The 27,871-nt window shown below is 56.0% G+C and overlaps 1 protein-coding gene across 1 annotated transcript; it reads left to right on the top strand.

The window, feature by feature from the left end:
* The first annotated feature begins 10,343 nt into the window (after positions 1-10,343).
* Positions 10,344-12,962, top strand: LOC104476154 (uncharacterized). The gene is made up of 6 exons (XM_010115863.2): positions 10,344-10,466; positions 10,876-11,098; positions 11,256-11,398; positions 11,719-11,835; positions 12,030-12,215; positions 12,945-12,962. The coding sequence occupies exons 1-6, from the start codon at positions 10,344-10,346 to the stop codon at positions 12,960-12,962; spliced, it is 810 nt and encodes a 269-aa protein (XP_010114165.2).
* The last annotated feature ends 14,909 nt before the right edge of the window (positions 12,963-27,871 follow it).

The following is a 27,871-nucleotide window of genomic DNA, read 5'->3' as shown; positions in this document are numbered from 1 at the left end:
TGGATCTGGGAGGTGTACCGAGTGTGTCGGGGGGAATGGGGGACTTGCAGGGCTAAGGTGACCCTGGACAGGCTGAACAGTCTTCAGATTGAGACTAAAACACTTGGTGTGATGGCATGGCAAGAGACGTCTCTGGACAGAGCAAAAACTTACCGTAAAACTTCCAGGGGTTAGAAATATGCTAAAGCTTGGAGGGAGCAAAGGGTCACTGGTTTTCGTAAGGAATGGAAAAGCAGGGAATCGATGTGATGCTTTGTTGTTGTAGAGCAGCTACAAATGGGCGTGTAAACATACACACCTGTTCAGCAGAGGGTCACGCTGCTGGGCTGTTTTCCCCTGCTATCCTCACAGACTCATCCCAGCATTAGAATCATAGAATCACAGAATGGTTTAGGTGGGAAGGGACCATTAAAGCCCACCCAGTCCAACCCCCCTGCCAGGAGCAGGGACATCTCCAACCAGATCAGGTTGCTCAGAGCCCCGGCCAACCTGGCCTGGAACGTTTCCAGGGATGGGGCATCCACCACCTCTCTGGGCAACCTGTGCCAGCTTTCTACCACCCCCAGTGTGAAAAATTTCTTCCTTATATCCAGTCTGAATCTACCTCCCTCTGTTTTAAAACCATCACCCCTCATCCTGTCACACCAGGCCCTGCTGAAGAGTTTCTCCCCATCTTTCCTGCAGCCCCCTTTGGGCACTGGAAGGCCACTCTAAGGTCTCCCTGGAGCCTTCTCTTCCCCAGCTCTCTGGCCGGTCCTGCTTTGCAGGCCCCATCACCCAGCAGTTACGGAGGTCAAATGGTCTCCTACATGGTGAACTAGGTGGACTACAGTCCTGGTCCTGCAACACCCGCCAGCCCTGCACGAGGAGAGGCTTTTCCAGCATGGCTGCACCTGGCCTGAGCCTGGAAGGGTTTCCACCCTGCATAAGAAACAACCCCAAGCCTGGAAAAACTATTTCTTGCGAATGCTGGTTTTCCCAAGAGTGGGCACAGCAATAGGCCTTGAGTTGTGAATCTGTCATGTCTAGACAAGACCATGGGAAGAGGCGCCAGGAAGAAGTAAAATACCCACAAATGAACAAAGCAACTCTCTGCTCTTCAGTAGGGCCAAATCCTGCGAGGTGTGAAGGCAACGTATGGAAGAAAATTATTTTGGTTTCCAAATTTAACAGCTTGTTTCTTCTACATGGATAATTAGCAGAAACAAGATGAAAATATAGCTCGCTGGCTTTGCCCTGTGCTGAAAACTGGAGCTCTCCCTGCAGATGCCTTCTGTGTGTTTCCTCTAATTGAGCTGGCAGTCTCGTTTGGGCCGGCTCCAGCCCGCAGCTGAGGGAGCAGCTTTGTTGGAGCTCAGATGAGTCCTGCCAGTGCTGCTCTTTGCCGCGTCTTCACGGGCGGGTGGGAGAGTAAAGGCACCTCACCACCGACCATGCTCTCCACCATGCCGGTGTGAGCGAAGCCCATGTAGCATGGAGAACCCAAGAAGGCAAAGCAGCCAAAACCACTGTGTTTGGGACAAGTCCTACTTTGAGTGTCACAACTGAGGTCTCCTGCAGAGCCATGCTGTGGCAGAGACACCTTCGCACCATGCTGCCATGAGCAGCAGCATCTCCTGAGTCTCTCAGGCCATTTCTCATGGCTGAAGACCCTCTGCAGTAACCCCAGGAAGCCCCAGGCCGGAGTCAGAGATCCCCAGGACTGCTGTTTCCAGTGGGAAATCACCTCCAGGTCCACCACTCCCTGTCCTGTGCCTCTCCAGAGGTGCTAAAGGAGATGGCAGTCATTTAGCATGGCCACCGCGTCTGCCACTCGCTGAGCTTTTCACCTCCTTGCCTACCATGTTCCCGCTGCTGGCTCCGAAGAGGAGGCTTAGCCACGTATCTGTGGTGTGTGGCCTAAAACCTGCGCTAAACCATGGGTGAGTGACTTTATCCAGGAGCAAGTCCAAGCAAACCCTGGTCAGACAAGCTGCAGGTGGAAAAGAAATAATGGGCAACTCCTTGTGAAGACCCACATGGCTTTCCTGCCCCTTGATCTTGCTGCCACGGCTCTCCAGCCACCCTTTGGCACCCGGGGCTGCGACCACGTCAAGTGGAAATCTCCAGCTCGGGAAACGTGGCGTCCTCTTTAACAGGAACCAGAAACTGCAGGTCTGGGGTTCAGCACAGATACCCTGGGAAGGGATGTCCCCAGCGCTGGGGTTCGGCAGTGTTATGGCTGCAGTGCCTCTCTGTGGCTCCATTTCGGCACAACCGTCCCTGCCCTGGCAGGTGCCATTAGACGGGGGGAAGCAATGGCAAACAACAAGAAGATGCAGGGGAAGGAGGCTGCTTGAGGTGCTCCACCACTGGCCCTGGCCAGGAATTTTCCTTCTGACAGCACAGAAGCTGCTTTGCCTTTTCTTTTCTGTTAAGCCTGACTCTAGTGATAGAGCAGAGATGTCCAGAGATAACATCGCCTCTTCTGTGCACCACCTGCTCTCGCACACGCTCCCAGTTGCACATTAGAAACCCCATCTCTAGAGATATTTGAATACAGAATCATAGAATCACAGGATGGTTTGGGTGGGAAGGGACCTGTAAAGCCCACCCAGTCCAACCCCCCTGCCAGGAGCAGGGACATCTCCAACCAGATCAGGTTGCTCAGAGCCCCGGCCAACCTGGCCTGGAATGTTTCCAGGGATGGGGCATCCACCACCTCTCTGGGCAATCTGGGACACTGTTCCACCACCCTCAGTGTAAAAATTTTTTCCTAATATCTGATCTGAATCTGCCTCCCTCTATTTAAAAACCATTGCCCCTCATCCTAGCAGATATATATATGTATATATAAAATAATACAATATATGCAAAGCAAAAGAAGCTGCTTGAAAATCCCTCAGATATGACTCTAGACTCTTCATGAAGAGCAACAGATCACACTGGGGTTTAAAGTAAACCCCGGGGACGGGAACACAGCCAGCATTTCTCCTCCTTGCGAGTGGATCAGTCTCTCCACGGCTGGCTCTCTGGAAGCATCTGAAGGGAAAAGCGAGGAACTGGATGCAGCCACGCAGCTACGCCTCTGCAGACTGCAGCTGGGGACAGAGGTCCTGCTGCTGAGCCGGGGTGGGTGGAAAAGTGGTTTCTCCGTGCGAGCGCAGCTGCCGCCGCGTGCCTTGCGGAGGCTCACATGGCTCTGCGGAGTGCCGAGCCTTTTCCCCGTGCCGCGCACAGCTAACGAGCACAGCTTGGCTGTCAGATGTTTGCTGGAAACAAGCAAAACAAACCCATTGGCGGAACAAATGAGAATAACAGCTAAATCGGAGGCAGTCGCTACCTGGCCACAAACGGCCTGCCAGCTGAGGAGGTGAAATCTAAACCGCGGGAGGAGCTGTTGTTCTCATAGCATCCAGGCACCGGTGAAACCCGCAGACCAGCCAGGCGCTTGCAGCGTGGAGTGGGGTGGCAAGAGTGCACACGCCGCGGCGGACGGTGGGCAGCGGTGAGGGCAGGAGAGCCAGGCTCCCTCTGGGCATGGAGATGCACGCAGTTCCCCTCGCTTGGGAAACCAAATGGGAAACCAACCCCAACCCCACCAGAGTCAGCGGAAGAACATCCCGGTCTCCGGCCCCGTGTGCCTCCCTGCTTCCAAGCTGGGACTCCTGACTGCCGCAGACTATCTCATAGCCAGAGCCTGACCTTTCCAGCACCAATTAGCTGGGAGAGGAGCTGTGCAGCTAATGAGCACATGAAGGGTTTTATCTCACCCAGCAGGCATGGACGCTGACTATAAAATTCTTGGCAAAGACAACAGCTCGGTATTGATCTCGGGAAGGCCAGGTGCTCCGTCGCATAAAAAATCACATAGAGAAACGCTCGTTGCTCCCATCTGACTCCCGCTGCTGCCCAGTGTCTGTGAGACCAACACCCCTCCGAGCCCAGCGTGGCGAAGGGCTCTCATCGTGCAGTTGGTGACATTTGTTGTGCCCAAGGTTGTCGACGGCGAGAGGTTGGCATCCCCTGGGGTGGTCTCTGCTCTGCCCCCGGGGAGCCTAACGGGAGGGTGCCGGGCTGCACTGCCGATGTGACTGGCAACCGTCACAGCTTGGCCAGGGAAAGATGGGCTTGTTTGAAAAGAAAAGGGATATATCCTGGTTTCCATAGGTTGTGGTGGAAATGCTGGAGAACAGAGGAGATGGTAACGCGCTCAGAGAGACCTTGACAGCTACACTAGATCCACTGAGATCTTCTTGATACAGAGTTTGCAGGAATGAGGCATTGGGAAATACTCTCTGTATCTGCCTGGTTTGGCTGGTTTTCTTTCAAACAAACTGGCCTCTGCGGCATCTGGAGCATCAGAAGGAGGTAAAAAGGGATCTCAGCATCACTGGAGAGCATCCCGGCTGGGGACGGGGCTGGGGGAGTCTGCGGCATGGTGGGGCGGCAGCAGAGACCTGCAGGAGGGTTTTGGGGAAGCTGCCAGCTGCAGAGGATTTAGAGAAATGTCCCCAGTCCAGCCCCTCGTACTCAGGGGATTTGAACCGGTTACTTTTCTGATTCCACCTACTTACAGACACGCACGGTTAGTGCTGCTAAAACCGCTGTACGTGGGATTAAGAGTGGATAATTAGCCCCGAGCTTTTCTGCTGTCTGTACCTGCAGGAGGCTGGAACAAAATTCTGAGTCAGATAAAACCAACATTTAGAAAATGTACCGGGCCCGGGCAGAATAATCAGTCACCAGTAACACCGATTTATCTTGTCACACGGATGTTGTAACATCCACGCTGCCTGGTGCGGGGTTTGCAGGGAAAGGGCATCCTGTAAATCTCAGCGGCACATTGCTCCAGTGGGAGATATTGTCCTTCTCACTTCACGGGCCGGAGAGATGCCTTCAGCTGTAACCGGGCAGCCAGCAGAAATATGGCAGAGAGGCAGGGTTTTACCGCAGAGCACCTTTGCTGTGTGGCTGGGAATTGATGTTTCCTTCCTCGCTCAGCCCCGGCGCGCTCCTGCCACGTAGCAATCCTCACCGCAGCAGTTTTAAACAAACCTTTAATTTGTGATTCTGGCCAGGTTGACAATCCCCAGGCTGGCGCGTCCAGAGGAAATGAGTCTTGTACCATGGCAGGCTATAATAACGTATCGTAATATTTCTTCCCTTGGGAAATCCTGCCAAGGGCACCAGCGGTATCTTGTGAACAAGGATGAATGAAGCCCAGCGATCCACCTGTGAAGCAGAGCTGATTTCTTCCTATTTTGTAGACAAGGTAAGGGGCACAAAAAGGTTCCTGGGAGCTCAGGAAGGTCACCTAGATGGGATAAAACCCAGGAGCCCTAGCTCTCAGTCTCCAGTTGAATTGGTAAATGCAGCAGGCTCACCATCTGAGTCAGCTGCTATGGAGGATTTGTCCCCGTGCTTTCCTTGGAAGATGATGAGGTAGTTAGACAGAGCCACTGCTGTGTAGTAGCTTAAGCATCAAAAGAAAAAGGGCAGAGGTTTACAGGAGCATGGCTTAATTCACATTTGCCTGTCAGCTTGGAGCATGCACGTGTCCAGCTATCACAACTGAAGTAACTGATAACCGCTCGTTTATTAATCTCCGGTAACTTAATCTGCCCTCTCAGCCCCAAGTGCTGAGCAGAGATGATGCCCTCAGGAGCTGGAGATCAATTTAAATTTTCAGAAGCCTTAGACCCTGACTCACTCCATAGTGCCAGCGCTCCTTATAATAACTGTTGAGCGGATTTTCTGTTGCATAAGTGATCCTGGCTCCCTTTCTAGCAGCCCTGGCTGCCACATTCTCCTGTGCTGAGAAAGTCTTTAATATCCATGCCATGAGCCAGGCAGGAGGGCATGTATATGCACAGAGAAGCCTGGGATTTGCACTGTGAAAAGCTCCCACCTCCCTTTCACGCCAACGCTGAAGTCCTCTGGGTACCAGTGCTTTCATGCAGCATCGTCTGGAGGAGAGCGGGGACTCTGGGGCCCTGCGTCGTGCTTCTTGCTCATCCCTGTTGCTGGGTGGTGCTCAGACACACTAGGCAAAGTTCCCTTGTAAGTGGCAGTTCCAGCAAAGGTCTTATTGTCAAACTGGACTGTAGAAACGGGGGAACCGAGCCACCAAGTTAGAGCAAGAGATGTCCTGGGTCATGCAGCCAGCCTGGCAGAGATGGGAATCAAATAGAGTTAATAAACCCCCTCTTTAATGGCCCTGATGCAAAAAACTGATTGCTGCCTGCTCCATGAGGTCTCACCAGCGATGTGCCCGCCTCGACCGGGACCAGCCCTCCCCGTTCCACCTCCCAGGGATCCTCCCTGAGAACTGAGAGCCCCGAAGCGAACGTGGCAGCAGCCCAGCGCTGCTGACCCAGGAGGCTCCGCTCCATTAGCCCTAAAACATCGCTGCCCATGAACGCTTTAATCCTGGCATTGCAGGTTCTGCTTCTCCATAAAAGCAAAAAGCAATTTATGGGCATGTGGCCAAAAATGGAAAACTCATTTTAGTTAAGAATGGTTGGCAACTGTACCCTGCGGACTGGTGTGGAGTGACCATTTCAGGAAAACTGCTCTGTCCTGAAAGCAGAGGTCCTGCCTGCAATGGTCAGGCTGGGAGAGGGACCCTGACCTGTGAAAACATCCCACCCCACAGCCACAAAGCTGGAAACCAGCTCTAAAGTGGATGTGTTCACTTTTCCCTCCTAGCCTGCTACAGCTCACGTCTTGGGGAGCTCAGATACTCTCCTGCTCTGCGTTTCAGCCGTTTCAGCCCATCAAGATCCAGGTGAGCCTGAAGATAAAGGGCAGGAGCTGCTGAGACTAGGGGTACAACAGGAGGGAGTGCTGGAGTGCACCCAAATATCCTATTGATATCTGACTGCTGGCACAGGCAAGAAAAAAGGAGAGGTGCACTGGTCGGTTGAAATGTTTTCAGTTTTATTCAGACGCCGTACAGTTACAAACCTGCTCCCCAGCCTGCCCCACGCAGTTTCACCCCACTGGTGCTGCCCCTCCTGCCTGGCAGGCATCCAGCCCTGGCCGGCGAAGCCCCCAGCCCACCCCCCCAGAGTGGGGTCTCCTGCTGCAGAGCACTTCTGATGCCCCAGCCAAGGGCAATCCCATTTCAATGCTTTTCCTCCAGGTAAGGTGACACATCTGACGCCCTCGCGTCGCAGCCTGCCTGCCTGGCAGTCGGAGACATTTGCAAAGAGTCACTCTTGCTCAAGTCTTTAGGGAACCTTGGCAAGATCAATGGAGAGTGAAATTCGTAGGCTTGAGCTGCTGAGGGTGGGCAAGGTGCCTCCTGAGGATACTCTGGAACAAGTTCTTCCTGGGTGTCTCAGCGGGGAGCTCCAGGCTGGAGCTGCTGCTCTGACAGCCCACCTCCAGGAGCCTCCTCTCTCTCTTCTTTGCCTCTTTGCTTTTTTCTGGACATCTCTGAGCAGCCTGGCACATCTCCTGGGCAGGGGAAGCCCCACTGGAGACCTGTAGGCTTGGCTGCCTCCACCGTCCTTGTGACCGATGGCACGGGGCTCAGCTGCTTGCGGCCCCTCAGGCTTCCACCCGTCTGGGAGCAGCCACCTCCCCTGGCAATGGGCATCCCAGGGCATCTGCAGGATTCCAGCTTCTTCTGGGAACTGGGAGGTTTCTCAGCAGCAGGACCTCTAGGGTAACCTGAGCCTAAGTGAAAAAACAATGCTTCTTCACTAGTGATCCGTGAGCTCTACCCCAGGGTGACAAAGCCATGGGGGGTGGTGACCTTCGGGACATGGGGCAGGGACAGAGCTGCCCGAGCAGTGGGTCTGGGACAGCCTGTGCCACAGTAGCGAGCTTGGCGTTCGAGCAGGACAGGCTGGAGCCGGGGACGCCATGCTCATCCTCCGCTGCTGGGTCTGAGCCGCTCCTCTGGGCTGTCCTCGCCGGCTGCCCCTTCTCCTTGCCCGAGTGCCTGTGCTTGTCGTGGGTGTCCAGAGAGGGGACAGTGAACTGCGGGATGTGGTCGGGGGTTCACCACGTGGAGGAAGACGTCCCTGGAGCTCTTGCCCTGGAGTGCATGGGGACAGAGCATCCCCTCCCCGAGTGACATGATGGGACCGACGATGTGCTCTGGAGCAGTGCCGCATATTTATCCCTTGCGGACAGCCCTGATCGCTCTCCGTGCGGTGATGCACTGTGACAACGGCTGCCAGGTCCCTGCACCTGCTCCCTCCGGACCAGCAGCAGTTCACCACGCACCTGGGCACAGGGGAGACAGATGGAGGGGGACAACAGGTGAGGAGATGCTCGTCCCCAACCTCTGCTCCTGCTCACTTGCAGGGCCACCGGCGCCAGCCGGCTCCCATCACCCGTGAGATGGGAGTGGAGGAGGCACGGAGAAGAAGAAGAGCTGGGTGAGCGGTGTGAGCTGGGGCTGCGGCGGGAGGGAGCCATGCGCTGGGAGCCAGAGCGCGTGCAGCGAGCGGCGCGGGATGAATCACCCTCTGTGGGCTTCAGGTGGAGCTGAGCAGAAGGGGCAGCCAGAGCCGAGAGTGGGAGACAAACACTTCAGCTCTGTCTAGCAAAACTCCTGGCAGGAAAACCTCCGCCTCAGCCCACGCAATTACCCGGAGAAATCAGTAATTTCAACCACTGGGGCCCCCCAGTCCCTCCTCCCACCTCTGGTCTCACTGGGGCTGTGTGCTGGCTTGTTTCTGGCAGCTCCCTGAGCTCCCGTCCCCAGTTGGCGTGGGATTGCTGGGGGAAATGGTCCCGGGCAGCCCCCTGGCGTGAGGCCATGCTGAGGAGAGACGTTGTGCATCCTCCAGACAGGAGCTTGAAACTGCTCTCCCTGCAGAGCCTCACCCAAAGGCTGCTTTGCCTTGTCCCCCGCTGCAGCCGGGCACCATCCCCTTGGCTGAGGAAGCCTCCTCCGCAGCAGGTGGATAACGGCTGCTGTACGTCAGCTTCTGCTCTGCAAAATGACGCAGAGGGAGAAAAAGCAGCTCTGGTTTTGTGCAGTGCAGGGTCTCTCCCTGAGGCAAGGCAGCTGCCTGTTGTAACCTGCTGTTTTCGTTCTGTCCCGCACCAGGAACCAAAGAGGCTCTGCCGTGGGTTTTGGCAGGAGCAAGGCCAGGCTTGTTTTGACACAAACGTGTTGGGAGCCTGGAGAAGCCCAGGAGACCATCTCGGACCATCTTGGACCTCAGCTCTGCTGAGAGGGGCTCATGTCTGTCCCCAAAATGCATGGCCAGCAGCAGGGCTACAAGCAAGGTCTGCAGATGCTGGATACAGGTCCCACCTCCACGAGGTCATCTCTGCCACGATGCTCTGTTCACCTGATGGAGCAGGGAGGGGAGCGCCCCATTATCCCAACACCGTGCCCATCACACACGCCAGCATTCGCAGCAGAGTGCCTGTTACCTCACAACGGGGTAGAAGGACATCCAAATATTAAATGCCCTTCCCCACTCCAAAACTACCTGCCTGGTAGAAATCACAGCTGAAAAATCCCTGCTGATAGTTGTAAAGCCTGGATTGATCAGAAACTCGGCCCCAGCCCGTCTGCATGGCGCAGTGTCCGGCTCGGCCAAACACAGAGCGGAGGAGCGGATCGATGCTGAGCTGCGTGCGCGGGCTGGCAGGTCCGTGTTGCCCACGCAACGCCCAGCGCAGCTTCCGAGTGCGTGGTCTGCAGGAAGTTAAAGCCTCAGAGAGTGCCCAGAGAGGATCTGCTGCAAAGCAGCTTCTGGGGGTGCTCCCAGGGGCTCAGCCAAGCCCGTTTTACAGCGGGGAGCGTGCATGCGTGTGTGTTTATGTGCACACAGAACTGCTGGCTAATTGAACCAAGCTGTGGTTTCAAAGAACCGGGCTTACTCCCTTCCTTTCATCTTTATTGACTAAAATCCCAACCCCAGCTTCCCCGCAACGTGGGAGCAAGGGGAGGGCACGAACTGGGAGGGATGCTGAGGAGCCTCCCCTCACCCTGGGTCCGGCTTCTCCCATCGCTGTTGGGCTCAGCAGGGCAGGTTTTCTGGCATCTCATCACCTTCTGCCTTCAGCTATTTGAATCAGCACAGAGCAAGGGGAGACAGCCCAAAGCGGAATCTTGGCAAGCTACAGCCCCCACCAGGAGACAGGCACCCCCAAAACTGAGAGGAAATAAGCGCCTAGCTGAGGGCCATCAGCCCTTGAGCAAGGCATCAGGACCAGTGCTTGTACCATGAGAACCCCCATGGGAGGGCATTGGGCTGCCCCACTAATTAGTGAGGCTGGCAGCTCATCAGTGTGATGAGTAGCAGCTGGGCCGGTAGCTACAAGTAGCTTGAGGGCTGTGCACTGGGGCAAGCTGGGTTTCTGTCCAGTCTGAGTTCCTGGGCTTCATGGAGCAGCAACTGAGGCCACACATCAGCCCAGAGAAGGTGGAGATCTACCAGGAGAAGCCCTCTTCCTTCTCTAGCAGGTTCCTGGGCCAGATCCTCCAGCTGGGTTTTGTCAAGTACCTGGTAGGTGATGTTCCTGCTGCTGGAGGCCAAGGGGATGGTGTCATAGAACCTTGAGACTGGTTGCTTCTTTGACTTCTCTGCCAGATCATCCTCTCTGCTCTTTCAGTCTCTTCCCTCTGCCCTGCACTCCATGTGTGCTCATCCTCTGCTTTCCTCCCATCCAGCTTGTGCCCTCCACCTGGTTTGGTCCTGCCTTGTTTCCCTTCTGCTGATTTATGTTTCTCTCCTTCTCTGGGCAGGAGAGGTCTTTGGTGACAATGTTCAATCTAACTAGTCCTCTTTTACCCAGCTGAAGCTGTTCCAAATCTCGGCACCACACTGGGACAGAGCAGGGTTTGAGGGTATCACTGGGAACTTTAAATAGCTGGAAGGCCTTGCATGACCTAATGTAGCACTCTCTTATTTGCAGCTGAAGATCCTTCAGAAAACATCAGTCTGGGTTGGATTTGTGATCCCTGTGGAGACCCTTATCAGCAAAGCTTATCCCACCCAGTCTCCCCCCAGGCCCAGACAACTTGCCAAGAAGCGCCGAGGGAGACTGACACGCCTCCTCCTCTCCATCGTCCCCACCAGGATCCAGAACGTCCTGGGCTACCTGCCAGCAGACTGGAGCCAGAGCAACATGCCCAAGGGTAAGAGCTGTGGCCACCTGGAACTGGAGGCTTTGCAGCGAAGAAGAAGGTCCAAACACACTAGGGCTGGGGTTCCTATGCTGAGTAGAAAGCTGGGAAACAGAGACCTATGTTTGTTCTGTATGTGTTGTGATGGTGCCTCTATGAATCCCTTCAGAGATCCGAGAAGCTCTGATCAACCCATCTAACAAAGCAAACAAGAGGAAGCGGGATGATGTAGCTCTGGAGGAGCAGGAGTCCTGGTTGGTGGTGCTGGAGAGGGACCTGCCAGAGGATGACTCTGAAGATGTCACATATGAGGTATGACATCCTGGCTGCTGAGCAGGTTTGTTCCTCAGGGGCTGAGCAATTCGGTGATGATTGCGTTCAGCCTCTGTGCTCCTGGTAGACTGGCAGTTTCACTGCACAGGTCTGCAGAGGAGCCTCTGAGGGCTGCAAGCTGTCCAAAGAGCACTTGAGCATCATGTCCTCAGTGTATGAAAGGTGTGGGTGCTCCCCTCATCCCATAATACTGACATTTCCCTTTGGCTGGTGTCCCTGCAAAGCAGCATTTCTGTCACCCTTGGCGGTGGTTCCCAGTGCCCCTGGGAACTTCCTCAGGCTGCCTCTTCTCTCCCCAGCCCTCAGATGTGGAAACGGATAGTGAGGAATACGAGTCCCAGAATGACACTGAGGTAGACCTGGAGCTTGAAGAGCAGGATGGGACCATTGTGCTGAAGGAGTCATCGGATCTCCAGGTGGGTGGGCCTCCCCCACGCAGGCTGCAGACTCAGTCCTGGGTACACTTACAAATACTGGGCTGGGAAGATGTACTTCAGTCCTCCTTCCCTTGGCTATGGAAGGAGAGGTGCCTGGGGTTATGCGGGCTATTCTGGATTTCATGAGGTCACTCATGGTTCCACAGAGTCTGACCATGTCCCTATCTCTGCAGGTGGAGGACACACAAACCACTGGAGTTAGTGATATTCCAGAGCTGCTGGCTGCAAGCACGGAGCTGGGACCAGAGAATCCAGCCAGGCCCAGCAGTGGGGAAGATGCTCAAGGTATCAGCAGCAATGATGCCCAGAAGCCAGAAGCTGATGTGAGCAGTGGGGATGGCAGTGAGCAGGAGGCTGATGCAGATTGTGATGACAGCAGCAGTTTGTCACAGTATGGGGTAAGGACTCCTCTGTGCTGAGCTGTAATCCCACCCCCCTCCTTTACTGTGGAGCAGGGGAGGTGTCACAAGCTCAGGTGGCCCCAGGCTCTGAGCCTTTGTGACATAGCTCTCCATTCCGTTTGCCAAGTGAGCTTAGAAAGGGCTGCAGGGGCTCTAGCTCTTCTCCCTATGCAAAGAGACAACCTCAGTCCCCATATGTTGTTGAGATGGTGATGGGGATGCACAGTGCTGTGGGCGTCTTCACCCCTGAGTGACAGGACTGCCAAATGCCAGCTGAGTATCTTGTGCTGGTACCCAGGGCCACCACATCTGAACCAGAGCCACTGCTAGCAGGTGGCCACGAGCCTTTCGTGACTCACTGGCCCAGATATCTTCTGCTTTAAAATGTGGAGGACTCATGGGAGTTTGGTTGTTTTATTTTTTTTTTTTTTCCATTGCTAACATCTTCGCATGGGGAAGATCCATCTGTTCTAGACTACTCTAGACCCATCTGTTGCCGAAGCACTGATGGATACCCTCCCAGTTCCCGTGAAGCTGGTGCTCAGCTGCCTGGCTTGTAGGGAAATGGAGGATGAGAAGTGCAGGGTGGGTTGGCTTGTACTCAGCAGCTCAATCCCCCTCCCTCCCTGCCCCCCCAGTGTTGGTCCTGGCTGGCCAGCGTTATGGGGAAAATCTCTTGTCTTCCAGGATAAGCAGGAACCCTGACCTGTGGACCTGGACCTCTGCTGTGGCTCCAAAGTGCTCGCTTCTCTAGGGTGGCTGTGTCCTGGAGTAAGCTGTCCAGTTATACATAATGTTGATATTTTTTGAACTTTACAATAAAATCTCCTTATTTTTTTTCATGTGAATTGGGATGCAATTGGTTTTCAGTACCAAGCCTGTGCACCAAAGGGCATGGATGTACTGCTGTGGGGAGCCCAGGGTATGGGGCTGCCAGTGAGACCTTCCCCTCCGATCCCTCCTGTGGAGAGGCTCTTCCTGGCTCATGGGAGGGTGGTGACTTTGGGAATGCGAAATGTGTGATGGGAAGAAGGGTGCAGGGAGTGGAGCTGTAGGCTCAGGCTGAGCGGAGCAGCGTAATGCAGGAAGGGAGAAAATCTCTACCCTTGGGGTAAACCAGCGAGCTTCATGTGGAGCCCACTTTGCTCCATGAGCACTGCAGTCTAATTTCTGGCTTCTTTATACCTGGGTGTTTCTGCACCTTGGCTCAGTGCAAGAGTTGAGCAAAGGGTGTTTCAGGGTCTGGAAAGGCAGATCGGGATCAGAAAGTACCAAATGCAATCCAGAGCTCTGGAGTGATGCTTCATCAGTTGTCTGAAGCAAGTTGCAGCATTTTGAAGTTGCAAAGAGCAGTAAATACTCCAAAATGTGAGTGTAAAAACAGGCACAGCTCAGTGTCTGGCTCTCTCGCTCGGGGCCTGCCCAGAGGCTGTGTCTGGCAGAGCAGCTGCCATGAGCTGTATCTGCGTGTACATCAACTTGGACTAACAATGCTCCAGCTGTTAAAAATAACCATGGCATCCTGCGGCAGGGATGTTGTGCTGAACAAGCTGAGCTCTTGGGCAGGTTTAACGTGGATGGGCCAGGACAGCTCTGCTCTGAGCACAGCAGTGGGCAGCCGCTGCTGCCCACCAGCTCAGTGATGTCTGTGCTCGACCCCTGCCATGGGCAAAGCCTCTACAGAGGAATCAATCCTTCCCAGCTCTGAAGACAGGGAGGTGTTGAGATGCCCTGAGATCTTGTTCTAATGTTTCCCATTTCATATGAGCTGTAAGAAAGAGTGGGAGTTAACAAACAGGATGGTAACAAGGATGGAGGTGCCCTCGCTCCCAGACTGTGCTATGATCAGGGATGCTAGCGTCTTTCTAACCAAAGATGGGTTCTTCTGTCAAAAGCAGCTCTGGGGCGCTGTTACAGCCCAGGGCCATAGCAGGTTTGTGATTCCCTCAGACTAAATTAAGGTGAAATGGCACCAAGTGATCGATTTAGGATTTTATTTAACATTTAGTGGAATTACTTATCTTTGAAAACTTGGAAAACATAAAAAGGGATTGATAGCCGGAGCTCTTACCAGCTAAGAAGGAAAATAGAAAAGAGGGAAAGAGGTATCATCTCCCTTGGATCCAGCAATGATGAGTGGGCACACAGATCCTCTGGTGGGGTGGTGGGCGTGCAGATTCTGGTGGTGGGGGCACAGTGACAGCGGCCGCAATGGTCTTCTGGTGGGGGGCTCGCACATGGGTCCTGGAGGCCGGGTCTTTTATAGCTTAATCCCCACCTCTGGTTCTGCCCCTTGAAGACTGGTATGGCCTGGTTGCAGAGAGCTCTGAGTGCTCTGCGCAGGTGTGAAGCAAGCCTCTCCCTGGCACCCAAAAGTTGGCTTTTCCCTGTACAGATGTGGCCAGAGACATGGTGCTGGTTCCTTGTACCTCTGCTCTGGTCAGGCATGCCTTGGACTAGGCAGAGCCATTCTTCTCCCCAGTTAAACCAGTTATTTGTGCACCATCCATGCGCAGAACAGTCTTGAGTGGCGCTGCTCAAGCAGTCGTGAAGCTGCTGAGTACCCTGTGGCGGTGTCTCTTTAAACAAAGGTAAGCCTCTCACCTGGCCTTGCGTGCAGCTGCCATGGCGCCGCTTTCATTACCGCTGAATAATGGCGAGATATTTCTTAAGATTGATAAAGGAGCCGATATTGCAACTCCTGGACATTGTATCAGGCTTTGCATTAATTCAGTTGCTCCTTATTTGTGTCTGATAGCTCATTCATCCCCTGCAGCCAGCATTTTCAAAGCAGAGATTAATAAAACATCTTTTAGTGGCGTGTAGCTAGGTAAGGGTTTTTTCTGAAATCCGTGCAAGCTTTACCTGCCTGCTCCTGAGCTTCAGTAGCACTGGATGGGGAGACAAAGAGGAGGCTTTACTCATTGTCTGGGTGCCAGGCTGCAGAGGGACCGCTCCTCAAAATGCGGTGAAGGAAGCCACCAGCACTAAATCTGGCTCTTGGAGCACACCTGTGAATTAATTCTGAGCACACCTGCCTGCAATGAGGGGCATGCCCAGAGCTTCCAGATCTTAAGCCCTGATTGAGGAAGAGGAGAACTCCTCAGAGGAGCACGGAGGAAGTAAATGGCTCGGTGGAGTGAGAACTGGCCACGGAGCTGCTCTATCCCAAGGTCATCCATCACCTTGAATCCAGCCCCAGTAAGTAGGTGGTGTGCATTTGTGCTGTCGGTGCGGTGAAAAGGAGGGATGCGATGGGAACGCTGTGAAGGCTCAGCCCGGAGAGAGGTGGCCGATTGCCTGGGAGGTGGCCTGACGGGTCACCGCTGCCAGGGCGCAGCGGGTTCTGCGGGGCTGTGAGCGGGCTGCCCAAAACACCTGCTTGCAGGTGGGCTTCATCTCGCTGCGGTGGTATAAGGGTTGTACATCCCAGAATATACACATTCATGGTTAAAAGGCTGCTCAGGGAGTTCTGGTGGTGCTGTTCACCAGGATGTGATGTTACAGAACCTGATGCTTTTTGAGGACTTTGCTCCTTTACAGCTGGGTGGAGCGGGGGGCCTGAGACCAGGGTGTAGGAGGGGTGGGAGAGTTTGTCTTTCTGTCAAAAGGCAAGGCTCTGCTGAACACCTTCCAGCATCTTTTCCCTCCCTCTCCATCAGCCAAGCCCAGATTTTGTGTGGCCCCTCCTCACCCAGGGTGCCAGAAGCTGGGCACGGGGGTGGCCATGGTGAGAAGCAGGGTGCTGGAGCTGGGGTGGACAGTTGCGTTAAGGAGCACGTGCCCTCCCTCCACCCTTGCACACCCTGGAAATCTCCAGTTGCTGCTTTTTCAGGCCGGGATGGTGGGAAATGTGCAAGACACGGGCCCCAGATCCACACCTTCTTCAGCCCCAGCGTCCATTTAGTCTTGGTGGCTTTGTGGGTGACACTGGGGCTTGTCCCGTCTCCTTGACAAGGGCCACCAAAGAGCAAGCCTGGTGCTGCAAGAGAGAGGAGGATGGGAAGGAGGAGGAAGAGGAGACAAGGAGAGGAACTGGGAGGTTGATGGAGTGGTAGGGGGACGAAGGGCCGAGCACGACCCTTGGTGGAGCCTGAAGGGGTACACAAAGGTGACCCTGATGGTCAGGGTTCCCAGGCCACAGGTGGACCAAGCAGCCTGCGAAGGGCTCTGTGCTAGACCGATGACAAGGGTATTGCGTGGGAAACAAATGGCTTAATTGAGTCAAAAATGATCATAATTAGCATGAGCAAATCCAATTAGGAGCCACAGGTGCATTACCTTGGGCCTGTTATCAGGAGCATACGGAGCTGGGGTGGTGTGGGAGCAGCCCCGCAGCTGGGACGGGCAGAGAAAGCGGGTGGCAGGAGCTCCCCTGGGGCTGGCACTCATTAGTGTCTTCTCCTCCTTGGGCTGCTGGCTCTGCGCCCTGGATGGATCCTAATTAGGCTGGAGAGATGGATTTGCCAGGCTGTGCTCAGTGGAGGGGTGAGTTGTTGGTAACGGCGCTGATGGGCAGAGCTTCGTAACAAACGCTGTCGCTGTCGGCTGTTCAAAGCTGGTAATCGAGAGGGTCAGAAATCCCATTCCAACCTTGCTCCGGGGCTGGAAGGAGCATTTTGCCCTTTCCTACAAGGAGTGGAGAAAAACTGTTCCTGTCTGTCCTTTGGGGTGACCGTCACTTTCCTCTCGTGCCTGGGGGCTGCGGAGGGGGACGTGCATGGCTGCAGCGCCTCTGCCCTGACGCGCTGGAAATAATGAGGTTAAATGTTAAGCGCAATTTTTAAATTACAAGAGGCATTCCTTTCCTATCACATGCATACAACTGTCAGGGACTGAAAACATTAATTTCCAGCAAAATCATCTTTATGGGTCATAAATTTTGTTACAAAATTTCTTCCTCTATTTTGGGAAGGCACGAAACCGTGGCGTTTCTCTTCTCATCAGGCTTTGCTTTCCTGTTCGGCTTCCTGTTCCCCCCAGAACTGGTTGTTTACACCACTCCAGCGGTGAGGAGCAGGCACTGAGCACTGCCTGGACCCAATCCCCTGCCTTGTCTGCCCAAAACCAGCTTCTGTGCTGGACTGCTCTCCAAGGGACCCTGTTGCATGGAAAGCAAAGCACGAGCCTGTGAACCCCCAGAGATGCTGGGCTGTGGTGCTGTGCCTGGCGTGGTCCTGGCTCTGCCCCAGCAAAACCAGTATCCCTGTCAGTGGTACCGCAGTTCCTGAAAAGCACCGGGAGCCCTTATGGCCTGGGAGCCTCCTTCCTCTCAGGCAGCAGGGTAATTTGGGGGTTCCTTCTGCCCATCCTGCTCGGCTTCCCATCATCTCCGCGGGAGACGCGAACCCTCAGCGGCACAGGCAGATGCCTGCTCAGTGCTGTCATCCATGTGACAGCTCACAGCGATAATCACGGTTTTATCTTCACGCTGCAACAGCGGCAGAAAGGAGGGAGACTTTGATGTGTCCCTGGGGAACTGGGTACGAGCTCCAGAGGGTACCAAGGGCTTGCGGTGAGGATCCGGCTCTGCGATGCAGCCAACGTCGAAGTGCTGTAGCTGACCCAAAACCAGCAAATTTCACAGCTGGCGTTGCAGCTGCACGTCTGCGTGGTCAAGAGACAAACACTGTCCCCGTATCTGTTCATCTCACAAAGCCCTGGGCGTTGTCGTTGCAGGATGAGGCGCTTGGTCCCGGGTGCCTGGGGAGTTAATTTGTGCCTTTTCAGAGGATGTGGGGTGGTCTCAGTCTCACGTGGTGGTTTGGAAGCAGGGCTGGTGGTGGGCTCTGCTTTGCTGTGGGCTGTGTGTGGTGAGGCCCATCCAGGCTGCCTTGAGTTGCCCTTCAGGGGTTTCGCAGTTGCCAGCAAGGACTTTTCATCGAGACTGACCACCGCTCCCAGCAATTTGTCTGGATCCAAGAGTTCAAGGATGCCTTGGACCAACTAAGCAGCGTTTTAGCCCTGAGTTGAGCGCATAGGCCCCTCACTGAAAGGAGGGCTGAACCCGAGGGTGTAAGTGGGAGTAGATGATCACACCAGCAACAGAGTGCTCCTGGCATCACCAACGCCGCTGGAAAAGGAGCCATCACCTAGGAGGTGCACAGTTTCCAGGCCAGATATTTTTGGCTTGTGTGCACTCTGAACACTGAAGTTTTCCAAAGCCCTTGAGCCAATATTTGTGCTGCTGCCCGTGCAGCCTCTCGAGCTGGAGCCAAGCCGTTGGTCACAGCTGGGTGGCGTGGAGAAACCAGTGCCATACCGGATGCCGTGGCTGGGCTGACGTCCAGCTGGGAGATGGAGAGCTGAGTGCCCAGAGACTTGTTGCGTGTCACACTGCGAGCAAAGTGATGGAAAAGTCCTGAGATCCAGCGGGCTGGACCCCCCACGCTAATGGCTGAGCTGGGAAATGAGCTGCGCCTCTCCCGTGGTGGCAGTGCCGGGTGTCTTTTCAGCTAAACCCCAGTGAAAGCTTTTGAAAACAAAGCTGGGAAGGAGAGCGTGCTGCGAGCATTAATATGCACATCTATTAGGTGTGTGACTCACACAAGAAAGGAGAGCCATTTTCGGGTCCAATTAGCTTCATCCTTGCACTTTCCAAAACTCGACGTATTTATTCATATTTCATTTAGGATGCTGTGAGATATTAGCTTAGAAAAACGGGAAGTGACAGGGAAGGCTGAGAGCCAAGGCCAGCTCCCACCCCAGCCCCGGGGAGGTGAGGAAGGATGAGGTCCTTGCTAATGAGTCCATCTCCTGGTGCCTATGCCCTCTGGGTAGGGGGTGCAGGAGCCCGAAGGGGCCACAGATTGTGCTGAGCTTCTTGGCTGGTGTGCCCTGGATGTGTCTGCAGGGGAAGAGGCACCTCTGGCTTCAGTTCAGGGCTGGAGCGTAGGTCACCACCCATCCCCTTCTGCTCTGACACCCTCGTGTCCCCAAGGACCTTTCTGCTCTGCTCTTCTCATCCCGGCTGGCTGTGCCCCGCTCGCCATGCGTGGTTTTTCCAGGAGCTCCAGGCACCTGCCGAGTGTTCTTGCAGAGCATGGATGAGGTGGGCAGTCTGCTGAGACCTCAGTGACTCTTCCAGTCATCTTAGTAGCTTCTGGCTTTATCATTAGAAATGCTTTATCATCAGAAATGCTTTCTCGGGAGAAGCCTACAGCCAAGGAAACCTCATGCTTGGAACAGCTCAGTGCAACCAAGGAACAACCCTGGCTTGCATCTTCCACTGTGTGCTCCAGCCAGGCCCCTCGTTGGCTCCAGGGTCTCCAATAGAGCCATGGGATCTAAAGACCTCCTGGTTTGTCACCAGCAAAGAGGAGGTCTTCCCATCTCGTTTTGCGTTTTTAATGCAGCTCCTATCAGAGGCAGGAGCATGATCTGCTGACACAAAACCCAACCCTCCTGCACCTCTGAGGAAGTAGGAGGCTTCTCTTTTTTGCTCGTGAGCTACTTTTGTCCTTGGCCGCAGCTCACTTGCAGATCAGAGGCGGGGAGCTTTGCCCAAATGATGGAAACAAGCCGGTTCCTGACATCCAGGCAGCAAAGGGGATTTCATCCTGGGCTTGAACAGCCCAAGGTGCACGTGAGGGATGGGAACAGCAGGCGCCGAAGGCAGGCACCATGCGTTTCCCTTAAACGCAAGCAGCCCAGAGGCAGATGTCCTCCCAACAGCCGTGCATCATTCATGCAAGAGTGCTCCCCATCTGATAAATCATATTAGGGAGACAAGACACAATGGGGCTTTTAATTATAGAAACGATTACCAAGGATTAATGACAGTAGCAGTGTGATGGATTATTGCTACTCCTAAAGTTTAATAAAGCTTCAGTAGTTTTTGTCAGACGTGGAGAGCAATAAGACAACACTTCCTTGGGTGTTTGCTCAAGCTGTAACACAGCTCTGCTCCCCATTCGTCCCACTCTCTTGTTCTCATTTGGACTGATGAGATATGTTTAGGGCTTCCAGAGATCGCAGGGGCTTGATGGGATGAAGCCTCTGTGAGATTCATTGTGGGAAGGGACAGGGCACGGGGCTGAGCGAGGTGGCGTTGCCTATGGGGAGCCATCAAGGTGGAGCAGACCGTGGAGATGGGATGGGCCCTGCAAGGTGGAGTAGGGGCGGCTTGGCTCAGTGTCACCAGCCATTGGCCAGCGTGGGTGTGTCTCCCAGGCTCGTGTGATCCAGGTGGATATGCAGGTCCCCACAAAGCACGTCCCTTCACAGCACCCTGGATGGGTGTGGTGGCACCTGGTCTTCAGCTCCAGCATCAGCGTCTTTGCACCTGGGTTTTTCTGAGTGAAGGATTGGATCCTGACTGATGGACCCATCCTGCTTCCCAGATCCCAGAGAAACCCCCCGGCCTCCCTTTCTGCCTCCCAGCAGCCTGATAAGCCGAGCGCAGGGCTGCCCTGCCTGGGATCCAGGTTTAATCTGCGTGGAAGACACTGCCAGAGCCAATGGCTTGGGGAAAAACCGCAGAAGTCAGCAATGGATTCCCTTTGCCTGCAGACCTGACTGTCCCACCGCCAAGGAGGCTGGCGCTGACGGCAGCTGCCAGCGAACAGCCCGCCGGCCGAGGAACCCAAATGCGGAGCGACAGGAGGGTGAGAGCCGCACGGGGGCATGGGGGTGGGCGAGCTGTCAGCGGGGAGGTGAGGTGAAGCAAGATGCGCCTGCCGGCAGCCTTGAGCTGCCCTTCCTCTGTGGGGTGCTGAGCGCTCGGTGGTGGAAAGTGCGGGTGAGGCTGGGTGCAAGTGTGGTCTGCCCAGGGCCTTTGCTGTGGGTGCTGCGGGGAGAGGAGAGCATCGCCCGGGGCAGCCCCGGTGTTGGTAGCTGCCCCACGCAATTCCCCCGTGCTGGGAGCTGGGCTTGGGGCCCGCGCGCTCCCTGGGAATCGCAGTGCTCCCTGAGCAGCACTGAGCATCCGCCCCTCCCTCAGCACCCTGCGCTCTGGTCTTTCTCTGGATGGCAGGAGGATCCCAAGGTTTGGTCCGGGATTTACCCTGGGGCAGAGCGGAGAAGACCGGTGCAGGGTGAGGGGTGAGAGCAACCAAACAACTCAGTCAGGGGTTGCTCAGAAGGGATGCTGTCTCCAGGCAGGCTGGACCGTGCTCATCCTGGGTCACTCCATCTCCAGCCAGTTCCCCCAGCAGGATCTGGACAGCCTAGTCCCGCTGTCCTGGCACGCTGGGGTGGGAAAGATTTAACGATCCAGCCTGTCTTATGCTGGATTAGTAATTCATTGTGCGAGGTAAGGTGCAGCGATCTTCGCCCCTTCTCGCATACTAAGTGCTGCAAGGTGCAGAGAGCTGTCACCGGCGTGACGGGGAGGGAACAGGGGCCGGGTGGCCGGTGGGACAGTGGTCCCTTGGGCACAGCTGCCCCTCTCCTGCCAACGCCACAGCGCAGGGAGCCGGGTGCCACGGGGCAAGACACCTTCAGGCAGGGAGACGCAGGGTGACAGAAGTCCCTGGATCCGTGTGCCACGTAGAGATCTTGTTTCCAAACAGTTATTCCTTCCACCAAGGACGTGGGTGGATTTGCTGCCTGCAGAAGCACGGCACTAATAATGCTGGCCGGGCGCCAGGTGCAGCGCTGGTGCTCCCTAAAATGCTCCCACAGCCCCTTCCGTGCCAGTCTCCCCCCACCCCACGCAGCTGCCCCACGAGCCCCGATGGCACAGACCCCAGCGCTGAGTCTCTCTCCTCCGGCCGCGTTCAGCCCCGAAGCATCGCTTGGCAGCCAGAGGACCCCGGCACCCGCTCCCACAGCGGGCAGAAGGGATGAAGGCCATTCTGGAAAGCAAAATGCCACTGGCACCACAAAGCTTCACACGTGGGACCTCAACAGCTGGAAACAGCTGGATTCCATGGGGAGAAACTGCCACCTTCAAACTGGTGTTGGCCAACACCCCTGGAGACCAACACATGGATGGAGGATGATCCTCCTGGTGAATTTTAAGCCATTTCCTCTTTAAAACCTGTTTCCTACCCACGAAGGCCTCTCCTCTCTGTCCCGCAGAAGCCCAGGGCTTGGGCAACAGCATCAAGCTGCCAGATAATAATGTGCTCGTCACAGAAAAGGTCGTTTCCCAAATCTTCCTGCTTACTAAAGAATTCGTCAGCTATCTTCCATCCCAAATTAGACCTTGTAGACCCACCTGGCTTATGAATCAGCTCTTCCATCACTGCATACCAGCATAATTTGCCTCGTTCTTCAATATAATCGTTCTCATCCCACTCGGAGGGTGTAGAGCCTCAAAGATAGGCAGCAAAAAAAAAAGCAGGACCCAGTGTGGTGGACTCCGCAGAGCAGTAAAAGATGAAGTCTGGAGGAACTTCTTCCCTCACCGTTGGAGGTCATATCATAGAATCATAGAATGGTTTGGGTTGGAAGGGACCTTCAAAGGTCTTCTAGTCCAACCCCCCCTGCAAGGAGCAGGGACATCTCCAACCACATCAGGTTGCTCAAAGCCTCATCCAGCCTGGCCTTGAACGTTTCCAGGGATGGGGCATCCACTGCCTCTCTGGGCAACCTGTTCCAGTGTTCTATAACTGGCTTTGTAAAAATTTTTTTCCTAATTTCCAATCTAAATCTACCCCCCACTATTTTAAAACCATTACTCCTTGTCCTATTGCAACAGGCCCTACTGAACAGCCTCTCCCCATCTTTCTTGTAGGCCCCCTTGAGGTACTGGAAGACCACTCTCAGGTCTCCCCAGAGCCTCCTCTTCTCCAGGCTGAGCAGCCCCAGCTCTCTCAGCCTGGCCTCACAGCAGAGCTGCTCCAGCCCTCTCATCCTCTGCGTGGCCTCCTCTGGACCCTCTCCAACAGCTCCATGTCCTTCTTGTGTTGGGGGCTCCAGAACTGGACACAGTACTCTAAGTGGTGTCTCACCAGGGCAGAGTAGAGGGGGAGAATCACCTCCCTCGACCTGCTGGCCACGCTTCTCTTGATGCAGCCCAGGATGCGGTATATGCTGGGCATGGTACGCGTGAGGACAGGGAAGACAGAGAAAATCACTGGGGATTGGCACCACGTCGTCTCCTGGCTGACGGTCCCCAGCCTGGGCAGTGAGCTCCCTCCTGCCTGCGCTGCCAGCACCCCGGTCAAGCAAGAACATCGCGTACCTGCAGCATCCCTGGGGAGGGCCATCCCACCACGGAGACAGGCACGAGTTGGGGGTTTTTATTGCCACTGTGCTATGTGCTCCAGTCGTGCCATTCTGTTCAGACTGCCTGGGGACAAGGCTGCCGTGACTCGTCTGCAACGGCCCCGTCGCCGATCGGGAGCCAGCAGCTCCCAGAGCTGTGAGCAGAGGCAGCCGTGGCTCGAGGTGATGAATGAAGGAGAGGAGAACCTGGTCAATCTGTGTGAAGCATGAAGACAGACGCCAGGGTTGTGGGAGCACGGGGCAGAGAAAGCACCGGGGACGGCTTCCGTCTAGCGGGTGTGAATGGCGTATTTGCTGTCCGCGGCACCGCAGTGCCTGGAATCCTAATCGCCTGCAAAGCAGCTCTAATGATATTTGAAAATGAGCTTGGAGCTGCCGGGAGGGATTCGATGCCACGCTCGGATAAAGGCAGGCAGGACGCGCATGCTGAGGGAGGGCGAGGGAGACGGGGGCGGGGAGCGCGTTTCGCACGAGGCGGCTGAGTGAAGGGAAATGTGGGCTGAATTTCATCAGCAGCAATTTCCGAGCGAGGGAGGGAGCGAGTAGGCAGCAGAGCGGCCGCCCCCAGCTCTCCAACAGCGAGGGGGGCTGAGATCCCGCTGGGCACGGCTCCAGCATGAACTCCTGCACTCATTCAGCGTTGGAGAGGCAACCTTGGACCCTTCCCCACCAGTGCCTCTGCCACACAGAGAAAAGAGGAGGCGAACAGGCAGCACTTTGCAAAAAAACTGCAGCGCCGGCGCTGTTCATCACCCCTTCTTCTGCCCGTCTGCGTCGGGACGGCCATCCTGCCCCGTGACAGCACCCAGCGCAGGTCTTGGTCAGTTCCGCTGGCAGCGGTCGCGTGGGTGCTGCCGGGTTCCCCCCACCCTGTCCTGTGCCCACTCGTGAGCAGAGTCCCAGGCGGCTCGGCCAGCCTGCGCGGAGTGGGGCAGAGGCTCCGTGGCGTGGCAGCCGTCAGCCAGCCTGGCCCCGACACGGGCACTCTGGGTGGGCATATAGCAGCACGCAGGGCCAGGAACCAGGGCAAGGAACAGGAAGGAAATTGCTGCATGGGCAGCTGCCAGGTGTGCTTCTTGATTGAGGATGGCATCTTCCAGCTCTGAGCAGAGCTGCCCATGCTGCCGTTACAGAGCTACGGCCTTTGGGAAAGGACATGCACTGCCCGTGCACTCTGGTGCAGAATGACTGCAGTGTTGACTTCCGTGTGTTCCCAGCCCTTGGGGGCCCCTGAGGGCCCTGGTGTTACAGAAATGTGCGGTTTGGGTCTGTAGGCTGAGTGAGGAGTGTTGGGAGAAGCACTTGCAGCCACTGTGCCTGGCTCGCTGCCTGCCCTCACCCTGCGGCCCATCCGCCATCTCCCCAGACGCTCAGCCCTGGAGACGCGCTGCTCTGTGAGCGGCTGCACTCAGAGCTGGGTTTAAAGCCTGAGATTTCCTGCTCCCCGCTGCTTTTGGGTCAGGCGGGGATCCCGGCATGAGGCAGCTCCTTGGGTTCCCCCCCCAGAGATCCCCCCAACCCCGCAGTGTGCCTCCGCATGGCCCCCACCACACTGGGCTGCTCCCAGCCCTGGGGACCCTTGGGGGACAGCTCTGCAATCCTGCCAGGCTGGGCAGCAGCAGAAAAACCCTGCTCCGGAGCTGAGGATTGCAGCAGGAAGGAGGAACCAGGGCACATCCGCTGACAGCAGTTCCTCTATCGATGCATCCCAGTACCCAGAGCGCCTTGCTGGATTAGGTGGGCAAACAGAAACCCCTCAGCTCTCAGGATGAGAAAACGAGCTGGGCAATGCTAGCTCCACCTGCCAAGGGGAATAAACCATCGGCTGTGGGCTCCGCGCTCGGCAGCGGGGCGGGGAGCTGAGTACTGGGCGGGAGCAGCTCCAAAAGGTGAGCGCGCAGCACCCAGAGCGCGCAGCACCCAGAGCACACGCGCTTCCACGCCGGGCAGTGAGCACAGGGCTCTGCACGAGTTGTCCCGCCGTCCAGCAAAGCGGCCGCAGAAGCAATGTCCTTGAAGAGGGGGCTGAGCATCGTGCCGTGTGGCAGGGGGAGAGATTCAGCCTGTGCTGGGGAACTGGAGATAATCTGCTTTATCCTCCTTTGGACGGGGGAATGGGCGCGCCGGTTTTGAGGGCCATGGAGCGTGCAGAGCTCCTCCTGGAGCCAGCTGGCACTGGTGTTCGGTGGCTCTGCAAAACTGGGCCACAGACCTTAAAAAAGGGGTTGGGGGAATCCTCCTCCCGTGGGAGCTGGTCTCCTCGGGCTGACTTCACTGTTGGAAGGGACACCTCGACCCAGGGGTGGCAAAAGTGTTCATTGAGAGGCTGCTAAAAGCGGCCTGGAGGGCCGTGACGAGCCGAGCGCCAGCTCTCGCCATCCGCTCTCCGCCGTCACCCGAAGCCCTGGCAGTCAGAAGCGGGGAAAGGTCCCTCTCTTTCCCGCTCGGATTAAAACCTTTCACCTGACCGTGTTTCTGGCGGGGACAGCTCAGAACAGCGGGTGCTTGGCCAAAGAAACTTTTGTTGTAGTTACCAAATATTTATTAAAAGTAACTAGGATTAGTCATCGGCTCAGGCTGTGTTTGCGGAGCAGGTACATATGTCCGGTGCTTTGTAGGTAAATACAAGAGTGAGATGTCTTCCCTCAGGGGTCCATGCTCTGAGGCAGATCAAAACTGCAGGCGTAGGAACATCGGGGTCAGGGCAGAGCGAGCTGGAGGAAACGGGCTTTGTAGGGGGAACAACGCCGGCTCCGTGGGGAGAAGGTCACCTACGCCGCTTCGCGGTGGAGCAGCCGCCCTGTCCTGAGCTCCCCAGACCCCAGGAATGGGGGTAGCAGGCCAGGCCCCTCCGTCTACAACATGGGTAGTGGGAGGCTGGGGTCCCACCATGGCAGGTCCCTGGGAGAGGGTCACTCCAGGCTGGGAATCTGCAGATGGAGCCAGAGGAGAGGACAAGATGGGGTGGTGTCCCCAGGACACCCAAGGCCTCGCTGCCTCCAGCCATGTGGTGTCACTCTCCACTTGTGTTTGGATCTCTGCAAAGCCTCTGACCAAAGCCTCCGCGGGGGGGAATAACCCCCTCCGTGTGCCCCCAGAGCCATCAGGCACCCGGGAAAGAGGGACCATGGCACATCCCAGGGCAGGGCTCAGCTCTGGTGGGACGAGTCCTTGGGATGGTGCCGTGCCCAGTCCCCGGGGTTTGGCTGGCTCTGGTCTGGACGCATTTGGGGCTGGGGGTGTGCGGGTTGCCCTCCAGCCGTGTGCTGGGGATGGTACCCCGCCAAGCGAGGGCTGGCTCCCTGGCATCCCCGGGCCCTCACAGCCAAAGGGACACTGGGTGACCTCCCCAGCCACCCATTTCTGCAGGGTCCAACTCTGGACGCTCCACATGGACAGGGAGCCATCCGGCCGGCTCCTTCTAGGAGTGAATCGAGCTTTCCATTAGGCAGAATTAATGGCCACAGAGAGTCTGTAGTCATCACATGGCTCCCACTGCTGCATCCTTGGCCGGGGGGGGGGAATCACTGCCTGTCACCGGAGCTGGCAGTGCCGGAGCGCCGTGTCTGAGCTGGCGGAGGACCAGCGTGTCCGGCAGCGCTGGGGGCTGGCACTGGCCCCCCCAGCAGGCAGGGAGAGGCCCTGGCCCCTGGGTGCAGCAGGGAAAGGCAAAACTGGGGGCAAAAGGGAGTTAATCTCCTTGTTTATTGGATAATTTATTTTTCCCTTGGCACGCTTCAGCCAAAAACTCTTGGGGATTTTGAGTGCGTGCCAGAGCAGCTGTGATTTTTTTATTTCTCTCTTGCTTGTTTGTTTTTTTTTTTTTTTTAATGGTTTTGCTGAGTCTGTGTGAAAATGCCCCAGAAAGCAGGAAAACTCGTCAAGATGCTCCCAGCACTGGCTCACTCGGAAAGGCAGAGACCCTCTGGGAAGCCATGCATGCCAACAGCCCCAGCGTGGGGGCCCTGCCACTTTGGTTCTTTTCCTCCCGAGCTGGGGACAGGGACACCTCAACAGGAGGAGGTGACACTTGTGTTCCTTTCTGTTCACAGAGGACAGCTGTGACGCAGGTGGCCCCGCTGCGTCCCTGGCCCCGATGCTGAGCAAGTGGCAGAGTTTGGAGCGATGTGGTTTACAGGTCCCCATCCTCATTTTGGGGAGGGGGAAATGTTTTGTGCAGGGCCAGGCTCTTGGGAGAGGGGTGACAGGGGACATAAGGAGGGGACCAGGTCCCAGCTCAGCACCCCAAATGCCACGGCCCCCGGCAGGGAGTGGCCTCTGGGTGCGCAGAGGATAGGCGACCCTGGCACAAGGTCCTTTTTCATTAACGCTCATATTGAAGCCAGTCTTAATTAACTGGAGAGCAAGAACTAGGGACACGGCCCCGTGCGCCTCTCCGATGCCCAGCACAGCGTGGCAGGGCTCCGGCTCGGCAAAGC

The sequence above is a fragment of the Chlamydotis macqueenii genome, chromosome 26 (genome assembly GCF_036417535.1).
Source record: "Chlamydotis macqueenii isolate bChlMac1 chromosome 26, bChlMac1.mat, whole genome shotgun sequence".
Taxonomy (NCBI): Eukaryota; Metazoa; Chordata; class Aves; order Otidiformes; family Otididae; genus Chlamydotis; species Chlamydotis macqueenii.
The sequence above is the reverse complement of the archived record's forward strand: the minus strand, read 5'-3'. Positions and strand labels throughout refer to the sequence as shown.